The sequence below is a fragment of the Zea mays genome, chromosome 3, assembly GCF_902167145.1.
Source record: "Zea mays cultivar B73 chromosome 3, Zm-B73-REFERENCE-NAM-5.0, whole genome shotgun sequence".
Lineage (NCBI taxonomy): Eukaryota > Viridiplantae > Streptophyta > Magnoliopsida > Poales > Poaceae > Zea > Zea mays.
This window is the reverse complement of record NC_050098.1, coordinates 206,111,665-206,122,550: the sequence shown is the minus strand read 5'-3', so window position 1 is coordinate 206,122,550 and position 10,886 is coordinate 206,111,665. Positions and strand designations below refer to the sequence as shown.

General features: G+C 60.7%; 1 protein-coding gene across 1 annotated transcript; it reads right to left on the bottom strand.

Annotated features, from left to right (window-relative positions):
* Positions 1-270: 270 nt before the first annotated feature.
* LOC100285321 (pathogen-related protein) lies at positions 271-1,792 on the bottom strand. Its single transcript, NM_001158214.2, has 3 exons — positions 1,566-1,792; positions 1,055-1,486; positions 271-708 (listed from the first exon to the last, which is right to left on the bottom strand). The coding sequence occupies exons 1-3, from the start codon at positions 1,710-1,712 to the stop codon at positions 517-519; spliced, it is 771 nt and encodes a 256-aa protein (NP_001151686.2). The 5' UTR covers positions 1,713-1,792; the 3' UTR covers positions 271-516.
* Between the last annotated feature and the right edge of the window lie 9,094 nt (positions 1,793-10,886).

Genomic DNA, 10,886 nt, shown 5'->3' with positions numbered 1-10,886 from the left:
TTTCAGCTGTGCCACTTCTTTCCCAAGTCCGAACCAGTGAGGATCGCATGCATTTCGCCTTCCAGATCTTTAATCTGAAACTTATCTTTTCCCACAAAGCTGCTACTACTATTATATAACTGAAACAAGGCGTCAAGGCGACGAGGCCTTGCTGCAACCAAGGAACCATCAAACACTTCCCCACTACCACAGTACCACATCAACATCGACTCCGTTTTTTTTTTGAACGAACATCACACAGTTACACGATCAACATCACTTTCAAGCTTTGTTTTTTTTTCTCCTTGAGATCGACCTCCAGATCATGAAACAATTACGCGTTGCTTTATTTTTTATTATTTTTTGGTGAAGGAATATCTCACAATTATTACGCGAACAATTTCTTCTGGTCATGAAACATCAATTAATCAATGGGGTACAAGTACCCTCAGTGATGTCCATGGACGACCAGGAACACCGTCATTTAAGCTTTCACTTATTCACCAAACCGCTACATAAATGGGGGGTGCTGGTTGATCACTGTGGCTTCCCGGGGTTGAGAAAGGGGCAAGCTAGCGGCGGCGGGACAGCACCTGACGCCGACACGGCAGCGGCCTCGCGGCGGTCCTCCTCGGAGGAAGCCACCTTGGGCCCCTTGAGAAGGCCTCCCAAAAGCTCGCCCGGGTCGTAGTATACCTCCACGTCTTCCGCCCGCAGCTCATCGTCCACCTATACTTGCACAATACACACAAAGTAGAGCAACGGGTCAGTGACAGACTGACGACTGCTAGCATCATCTATAATATCAAGGATCATTGTCGTTACTTTTTTATGGTGCTAATATTAAAGAAGAGATAGAGATTAGCTTTATCTTGCTGCACTATATAAAAACGTATAACACTTTATACTACCTAAGTTTTCGAATATTTGTCATTCATTAATTTATTTTTTTGAAAACTAAACCGTGACAAATAAAAAAGAATGGAAGAGAGTAATAGTAAAAAACCGTGTTTTAATTTGACGAACCTGACAAAATGGTTAATTATTCATCGTTCAAAGCAATATAACTACTAACCTTAAGCACGGCGACGCCGAAGAACTCGACCTTGTCGCCGGTGGCGGCGTGGCCCTTGTAGGGCCCCTCCTTGTGGCCCCAGTGCCGGAACTTGAAGGCGAGCAGCGGCGGGCCGGAGTAGACCTTGAGCACCTCCCACGCGAAGCCGCGCGGGAACGCGGCGCGGAACAGGTCGTGCGAGGACCGGAACGTCTCGGCGGAGGCGTCGTACGCGCCCGCGCGCGCCAGGAGCGGGCTGTCCAGCAGCGCGTTGTAGCTGCCCACGGCCAGCGTCTCCTCCCCGCTCCGGGCCCGCCCGCCGTTCACGGACAGCCTGAACCTGCCGGGGCTCACGGACTTGAAGTCCGACAGCCGCGCCTTGTGCGACAGCTCCATCTCCCACGTCTTGATCGCGTTCTGCACGATCTCCTCCAGCGACCCCGCCGGCCACTCCTGCACGGTTTGTGCGTGTGTGAAAGGAGGAGGAGGAGGAGGAGGAGGAGAAACCAGCGCGCGCGGCGAATGAATGAACCTGCGTGCGCTCGGCCTCGAAGAGCGCGTTCACGGCGTCGTACGAGGGCGGCGCGCCGTGCCGCCACACGGTGTGCTTCTCGCCCTCGCCAGCCAGGTGGGACCTGTAGCGGTCGCCGCCGGAGGAGTCCGCCGCCGGCGTCTCCATCTGATCCGAAGGTTAGTTTGCACGGCCGGGCGTTGTAGGGCGCTGTGCCTGCTGCGCGATAGCTCGCCCTGGAACGCAACGGATCGGAACGGATATGTGCCGGCGGTTTTAAAGTGGTGTACTGGTGTGCCGTGTGCGCACGCTCGCGCATCGGTTCACTCCAAAAACCCACGCTGTATGTGTACTGTGAGAACTGCGATGCGCGGGCCGTTGCGGGATCTTACGGATCGACGTGTCTTCGTTTTTTAATTGAACGTCGCGACTCGCACAAGGAGCCCTCGGCTGTTATGGCTCGTTACTATAATGAGCTCGACTCGGCACGTTATACTAACGAGCTAAATATCTGGTTTGGCTTGTTAGAAAGCTCGAGCTAGCTCGTTAGGCTCGCGAGCCACACAACTAAATATAAACATCTATGTACATAAATATATATAACAAAAAAATCATATTTTAAGTGTTTAACACTATAAACACAAAACATTTATAATATTATTATCATATCATCGTCCTAGCTTGTAACTTTTAATATTAAATTTGTCGGGGACCATAATTAGGGGTACCCTCAAGACGCCTAATTCTCAGCTGGTAACCCCCATCAGCATAAAGCTGCAAAGGCCTGATAGGTACGATTAAGTCAGGGATCAGTCCACACGAGTGACTCGATCACGCTTCACCCGAGCCTAGCCTCGGCCAAGGGCAGCCGACCTCGAGAGACTTCCGTCTCGCCCGAGGCCCCCTTTTATGGCGGACACATCACCGGCTCGCCCGAGGCCTTGGCTTCGCTCAGAAGCAACCTTAACTAAATCGCCACACCGACTGACCAAATTGCAGGGGCATTTAACGCAAAGGCGGCCTGACACCTTTATCCTGACACGCGCCCCCGGCAGAGCCGAAGTGACCGCCGTCACTCCACCGCTCCACTGGCCAGTCTGACAGAAGGACAGCGCCGCCTGCGCCACTCCGACTGCAGTGCCACTCGACAGAGTGAGTCTGACAGGCAGTCAGGCCTTGCCAAAGGCGCCACGGCGAACTCCGCTCCGCCCGACCCCAGGGCTCGGACTCGGGCTAAGACCCGGAAGACGGCGAACTCCGCTCCGCCCGACCCCAGGGCTCGGACTCGGGCTAAGACCCGGAAGACGGCGAACTCCGCTCCGCCCGACCCCAGGGCTCGGACTCGGGCTAAGACCCGGAAGACGGTGAACTCCGCTCCGCCCGACCCCAGGGCTCGGACTCGGGCTAAGACCCGGAAGACGGCGAACTCCGCTCCGCCCGACCCCAGGGCTCGGACTCGGGCTAAGACCCGGAAGACGGCGAACTCCGCTCCGCCCGACCCCAGGGCTCGGACTCGGGCTAACACCCGGAAGATGACGAAACTCCGCTTCGCCCGACCCCAGGGCTCGGACTCCGCCCTGGCCTCGGCCGAACGACTTCCGCCTCGCCCGACCCCTTGGCTCGGGCTCGGCCACGGCAACGGAAGACAGACTCAACCTCGGCTTCGGAGGAACCCCCACGTCGCCCTGCCTAGGGCACAGACCGCCACGTCAACAGGAAGCGCCATCATCATCCTACCCCGAATCGACTCGGGTCACGGAGAACAAGACCGGCGTCCCATCCGGCCAGCTCCGCCGGAGGGGCAATGATGGCGCTCCACAAGCTCTATGACGACGGCGGCCCCCAGCTCTCTTACGGAAGCAGGACGACGTCAACAGGGACTCGACCGCTCCAACAGCTGTCCCTCCGCCAGGCTCCGCCGCACCTCCGACAGCCACGACATCACGCCAGCAGGGTGCCCAGATCTCTCCGGCTGCCACATTGGCATGTACCTAGGGCGCTAGCTCTCCCTCCGCTAGACACGTAGCACTCTGCTACACCCCCCATTGTACACCTGGATCCTCTCCTTACGACTATAAAAGGGAGGACCAGGGCCTTCTTAGAGAAGGTTGGCCGCGCGGGACCGAGGACGGGACAGGCGCTCTCTTGGGGCCGCTCGCTTCCCTCACCCGCGTGGACGCTTGTAACCCCCCTACTGCAAGCGCACCTGACCTGGGCGCGGGACGAACACGAAGGCCGCGGGACTTCCACCTCTCTCACACTCGACTCCGGCCACCTCGCCTCTCCCCCCTTCGCGCTCGCCCACGCGCTCGACCCATCTGGGCTGGGGCACGCAGCACACTCACTCGTCGGCTTAGGGACCCCCCTGTCTCGAAACGCCGACAGTTGGCGCGCCAGGTAGGGGCCTGCTGCGTGCTGACGAACAGCTCCCCGTCAAGCTCCAGATGGGCAGTCTCCAGCAACCTCTCCGGCCCGGGATGGTGCTTCGTTTCGGGACTCTTGAGTTCATGTCCTTCGACGGCAGCTACGACATGATACTTCTTCCACCGCCGCGCGACTACGACAATGGCGGCCGACAACCCGCCCGCCGGCGGCGGAATCGACGACGTCTTCCCCGCGTGGTGGAAAGGCAACATTCGGGCTCGCTCCGTTCTCTCCCCCGCCAACGGAGGAGGAGGCGGGGCCGTCAAGGCCAGGTGGGAGGCCGCGCTTCGTCGGTCGTCGAGCGAATCGACGCCCCCGACGCCCCGACGGAAGGCACGCCGGACGTCGACCTCGCGTTCAAGACGGAGGCAAGCGCCGTCCCCCCGCGGCACGCTGACCCCGAGCAAGAAGACGACGCCGGCGCGCTCGCGGAAAGCCTGCAGGACGTCGCCCTCGAACCAGAGAAGACGGTGCAACCAGTCCCCGATGTGACTACGTCGCTCCTCGTCGACCAAAAGGTACCGACTAACTCCCATCTTGCGTCATTTCGACTCGGCCTCAACCCGCCAAACGACCTCGTTTTGGCGGGCGCTCTCATTGAGGCGAGTGCAACCCCACTGAGGTTCCGTATGCGGTCGCCTTGGGACCGACTGATGGACGTCTCGACCTACGGGCCCTCTGGGTCCGAGGAAGATGACGATCCCATCATCGGATGGGATTTCTCCGGACTTGGCAACCCCAGTGCCGTGCGAGACTTCATGACCGCATGTGACTACTGCCTATCCGACTGTTCCGATGGAAGCCGCAGCCTTGGCAACGAGAGCTGCGGCCCAAGCCGCGAATGTTTCCACATCGAGCTAGGGGATCCCTCCGAAGGCAACCATCTTGGCATGCCGGAGGACGGTGATCTCCCTAGGCCGGTGCCTCGCGCCGACATCCCACGGGAGCTAGCTGTGGTCCCCGCTCCGGCGGGGGGTTACGACCCACAACTCGAGCAAGTCCGCGAGGCGCAGGCCAGGCTCAACGAGGGAACAGGAGCGCTTGAGCCGATCCGTCGGGACGTCGGACAGGCATGGGTGGGCCAACCCCTGGCCGGAGAAATACGTCACCTGCCCCAAGGTCTCCAGCACCGCGTCGCCAACGATGTCAGGATCAGGCCGCCGCCCGCATCCAGCGGGGTTGGTCAGAACCTGGCAACCGCAGCAATGCTCATCCGCGCGATGCCGGAGCCGTCAACCACCGAGGGTCGGCGAATCCAGGGGGAACTCAAGAATCTCCTGGAAGGCGCTGCGGCCCGGCGGGCCGAGAGCACTGCCTCCCGAAGGCAAGGATATCCCTCGGAACCTCATGCCGCGACTTCCCGATTCATGCGGAAGCCTCGGTCTACACCGGGCGCACGCGCAACACCGCGCCTGCGGCCCCGGGCCACCTCGGCAACGAGCACCATCGACGCGACCGTCGGGCTCACCTCGACGAAAGGGTGCGCCGAGGCTACCACCCCAGGCGTGGGGGGCGCTACGACAGCGGGGAGGATCGGAGTCCCTCGCCCGAACCACCCGGTCCGCAGGCCTTCAGTCGGGCCATCCGACGGGCGCCATTCCCGACCCGGTTCCGACCCCCGACTACTATCGCGAAGTACTCGGGGGAAACGAGACCGGAACTGTGGCTCGCGGACTACCGCCTTGCCTGCCAACTGGGTGGAACGGACGACGACAACCTCATCATCCGTAACCTCCCCCTGTTCCTCTCCGACACTGCTCGCGCCTGGTTGGAGCACCTGCCTCCGGGGCAGATCTCCAACTGGGACGACTTGGTCCAAGCCTTCGCTGGCAATTTCCAGGGCACATACGTGCGCCCCGGGAATTCCTGGGACCTTCGAAGCTGCCGGCAACAGCCGGGGGAGTCGCTCCGGGACTACATCCGGCGATTCTCGAAGCAGCGCACCGAGCTGCCCAACATCACCGACTCGGATGTCATCGGCGCGTTCCTCGCCGGCACCACTTGCCGCGACTTGGTGAGCAAGCTGGGTCGCAAAACCCCCACCAGGGCGAGCGAGCTGATGGACATCGCCACCAAGTTCGCCTCTGGCCAGGAGGCGGTCGAGGCTATCTTCCGAAAGGACAAGCAGCCCCAGGGCTGCCCATCGGAAGAAGCTCCCGAGGCGTCTGCTCCACGCGGCGCCAAGAAGAAAGGCAAGAAGAAGTCGCAATCGAAACGCGACGCCGCTGACGCGGACCTTGTCGCCGCCGCCGAGTATAAGAACCCTCGGAAGCCCCCCGGAGGTGCAAACCTCTTCGACAAGATGCTCAAGGAGCCATGCCCCTACCATCAGGGGCCCGTCAAGCACACCCTCGAGGAGTGCGTTATGCTTCGGCGTCACTTCCACAGGGCCGGGCCACCCGCCGAGGGTGGCAGGGCCCACGACGACGACAAGAACGAAGATCACCTAGCAAGAGAGTTCCCCGAGGTCCGCGACTGCTTCATGATCTATGGAGGGCATGCGGCGAATACCTCGGCTCGGCACCGCAAGCAAGAGCGCCGGGAGGTCTGCTCGGTGAAGGTGGCGGCACCAGTCTACCTAGACTGGTCCGACAAGCCCATCACTTTCGACCAGGCCGACCACCCCGACCATGTGCCGAGCCCGGGGAAATACCCGCTCGTCGTCGACCCCGTTGTCGGCGATGTCAGGCTCACCAAGGTCCTGATGGATGGGGGCAGCTGCCTCAACATCATCTACGCCGAGACCCTCAAGCTCCTGCGCGTCGATCTGTCCTCCGTCCGAGCAGGCGCTGCGCCCTTCCACGGGATCATCCCTGGGAAGCGCGTCCAGCCCCTCGGGCGACTCGACCTCCCCGTCTGCTTCGGGACACCCTCCAACTTCCGAAGGGAGACCCTGACGTTCGAGGTGGTCGGGTTCCGAGGAACCTACCACGCCGTGCTAGGGAGGCCATGCTACGCGAAGTTCATGGCCGTCCCCAACTACACCTACCTGAAGCTCAAGATGCCGGGCCCCAACGGGGTCATCACCGTCGGCCCCACGTACAAACACGCGTTCGAATGCGACGTGGAGTGCGTGGAGTACGCCGAGGCCCTCGCCGAGTCCGAGGCCCTCATCGCCGACCTGGAGAACCTCTCCAAGGAGGTGCCAGACGTGAAGCGCCATGCCGGCAACTTCGAGCCAGCGGAGACGGTCAAGGCCGTCCCTCTCGACCCCAGTGGCGACACCACCAAGCATGTCCGGATCGGTTCCGAGCTCGACCCCAAATAGGAAGCAGTGCTCGTCGACTTTCTCCGCGCAAACGCCGACGTCTTTGCGTGGAGTCCCTCGGACATGCCCGGCATACCGAGGGATGTCGCCGAGCACTCGCTGGATATTCGGGCCGGAGCCCGACCCGTCAGGCAGCCTCTGCGCCGATTCGACGAGGAGAAGCGCAGAGTGATTGGCGAAGAGATCCACAAGCTAATGGCAGCAGGGTTCATCAAAGAGGTATTCCATCCCGAATGGCTTGCCAACCCTGTGCTTGTGAGGAAGAAAGGGGGGAAATGGCGGATGTGTGTAGACTACACTGGTCTCAACAAAGCATGTCCGAAGGTTCCCTACCCTCTGCCTCGCATCGACCAAACCGTGGATTCCACCGCTGGGTGCGAAACCCTGTCCTTCCTCGATGCCTACTCAGGGTATCACCAGATCCGGATGAAAGAGTCCGACCACCTCGCGACTTCTTTCATCACGCCGTTCGGCATGTACTGCTATGTCACCATGCCGTTCGGTTTGAGGAATGCGGGCGCGACGTACCAGCGGTGCATGAACCATGTGTTCGGCGAACACATCGGTCGCACAGTCGAGGCCTACGTCGATGACATCGTAGTCAAGACAAGGAAGGCTTCCGACCTCTTCTCCGACCTTGAAGTGACATTCCGGTGTCTCAAGGCGAAAGGAGTCAAGCTTAATCCTGAGAAGTGTGTCTTCGGGGTGCCCCGAGGCATGCTCCTAGGGTTCATCGTCTCCGAGCGAGGCATCGAAGCCAACCCGGAGAAGATCGCGGCCATCACCAGCATGGGACCCATCAAGGACTTAAAAGAGGTACAGAGGGTCATGGGATGCCTCGCGGCCCTGAGCCGCTTCATCTCACGCCTCGGCGAAAGAGGTCTGCCTCTGTACCGCCTCTTAAGGAAGGCCGAGTGTTTCGCTTGGACCCCTGAGGCCGAGGACGACGCCGAGTCGTGCCACGGGCTTCACGCCGTTTTTCCTGGTCTACGGGGCTGAAGCTATCTTGCCCACCGACCTGGAATACGGCTCCCCGAGGGCGAGGGCCTACACCGAACAAAGCAACCAAGCTAGCCGAGAGGAATCGCTGGACCAGCTGGAGGAAGCTCGGGACAGGGCCTTACTACACTCGGCGCGGTACCAACAGTCCCTGCGACGCTACCACGCCCGAGGGGTCCGGTCCCGAGAACTCCAGGTGGGCGATCTGGTGCTTCGGCTGCGGCAAGACGCCCGAGGGAGGCACAAGCTCACGCCCCCCTGGGAAGGGCCGTTCGTCATCGCCAAAGTTCTGAAGCCCGGAACATACAAGCTGGCCAACAATCAAGGCGAGATCTACGACAACGCTTGGAACATCGAACAGCTACGTCGCTTCTACCCTTAAGATGTTTTCAAGTTGTTCATATACCTCGCACCTACGCAAAGTTTAGTCGTCAAGGAAGGGTCGGCCTAGCCTCGGCAAAGCCCGACCCTCCCTCGGGGGCTAAAAGGGGGGAGACCCCCTCTGCGTCGAATTTTTCCTTGAAAAAGGATCTCTTTTTTAGCAGGATTTCTTTCGTGCTTCTTGACTACTTCGGAAAGTGGATCCTGGAAACGACGGAGTACACGTAAGCAGCCAAGGCTGACCGAGCCGAGGGACTCCTACGCCTCCGGGATACGGATACCTCACTCATCAACTTCTGCGATAAGTAACTTGCGCTCGGATAAAGCGACTCCGTGGACCGAACAAGTCTTCACGTTCGGAAGCTCTCCTGCCGAAGCAGTCCTTCAAGCTTTCTCGACTAAGTCGGGGACAGGGCCTCATGGACGGGTGAAAGTACGCGTAAGCGGCAAGGCCGACCGAGCCGAGGGATTCCCACGCCTCTGGGATACGGATACCTCACTCGTCCCTTCCGCGAAAAGCAACTCTCGCTCACACAAACATCCCTGTCACCAACAGAGTCCAGATGCTCGAAACAAGAGGAAAAAAGACGCAGCTTCGCAAGCGCAGCGAGGGTGTGTTTTTCTGGCCTCGGCGGCCGCAGAAAGCACACGCTACAAGATGATCTGATCCTGCAGGCTCGGGTCTTCACGCTGAAGGGAGCCGTAGCACCCTCGGCATCGACGACGTCTTCAGCAAAGTCCGACCCAGCCTCGGGCGGCGACGCGGTCCAGGGACTCCTCCGGGAATCCGGCCCGAGCAGGCGGCTCGACCGGTTACCCCTGGGGCCTCGGTCAACCGGCTTCCAAGGGCGCCAGCCCGACCCGAGGCCTCGACTGATCGACTTTGGCGTCGGCTCCGCTGACGGACAACACGGCTAGGCTCCGGCCAACCAGGTTCCCATTCTCGAGCCAACTCCGCCTCTGTTCATACTGATATCGCTACCCCTGGCCTCGGTCCACCGAATGGCGGCCAAGGGGTCTCTTTAACTAAGCTAGAGGAGCCCCAGACAACAAGGCCGAACGGCCCGAGGGATTCCTACGCCTCCGGGATACGGATACCTCACCCGTCACCTTGACACGGGGCGACTCATGCTTGGTAAAGCGGTTCAGATAATCAACAGGCGAGACTTAGTGCTCGAAAATGAGGAAAAAACACGGCTCCGCGCCGAAATTACATACATGTTCAGGCCCCGACAGCCACAATGAACAAAAAACACTGGCATTCGAAGTGCCATTACCAACGGAACTCCGGTTCCCCCCTCCGCAGGTACGAACAACCCCCCTCCAAGGGGGAAGGCCTGCGGAGCAACTGAAGGCCGACGAATGGTGCGCCGTCACCTGCTCCAGCAGCGGCGACGACGACGCCTTCTGCTCCGAGGGACCAAGCAGCGGCAACGCCGGCCTCAGGCTAGATGCCGCTGCCAGGAGACCCCCGCCCATGCCGAAACTCGTAAGGCAAGGACGGGCAGAAGGCCGTAGAGTTGAGGTCAGCCCGTGGCCGGCCCCGGCTATCTCGCCGGCAGCAGAACCTCTTCAAGCTGCCGTGGCGGATGCCGGCACCGCGAGCGGCTCCGAGGCCACTCGCGCCTGAAAGCCAGGCACGCTGCAGCTGCCAGCGCCACGGACGACGGCCGCCTTTCCCTCCGATCACTGAGTGAAGGAGCGGGCCGCCGCCCACGCGGGGGCCAACCTCAACTCAGCGCACTCCCCTCCCCAGCCCTGGTGATGAAAATCCTTGAGGCTAAGGGAGGGGAAGAGGCCGCAGCCCGGCTCGCTTTCCCCCACCATCAAGCCGGAGGTCGCCATCTCAGGTGACCGCCGGCGGAGGGGAGCAGCCGGGCAGCATGATGAAAATCCTTGAAGCCGAACGATGGCTGAGAGGTACCAACTCCCATGGAGTTGCGTTCCTCCAACGAGGAGGCGGAAAGGCGGCGGATACCCCCATCCGGGGGCTTGGAAGATGGGAAGACACGACGCTTAAGGGAGGAAGAAGACATGGTTGCCTTCCGAAAGGAGTCTCCCTCCTTTTAAAGGCAACTCTCCCTACGTGCGCCCCCAGGCGCCGCGGGCTGAGTCTTCTCCAACACGCTCCAAGGCCCTCCCCTGCGACTCGGAGGCTGGGTCCCGCATGTCATACAAACCAGCTCAGGGCAGAAGAAGCCAAACCGCCGCGCGTGGTGCGCACGACCGTCCAGCGGTTACAAGCGACCCCCCATTTTCGCCCAGACCAA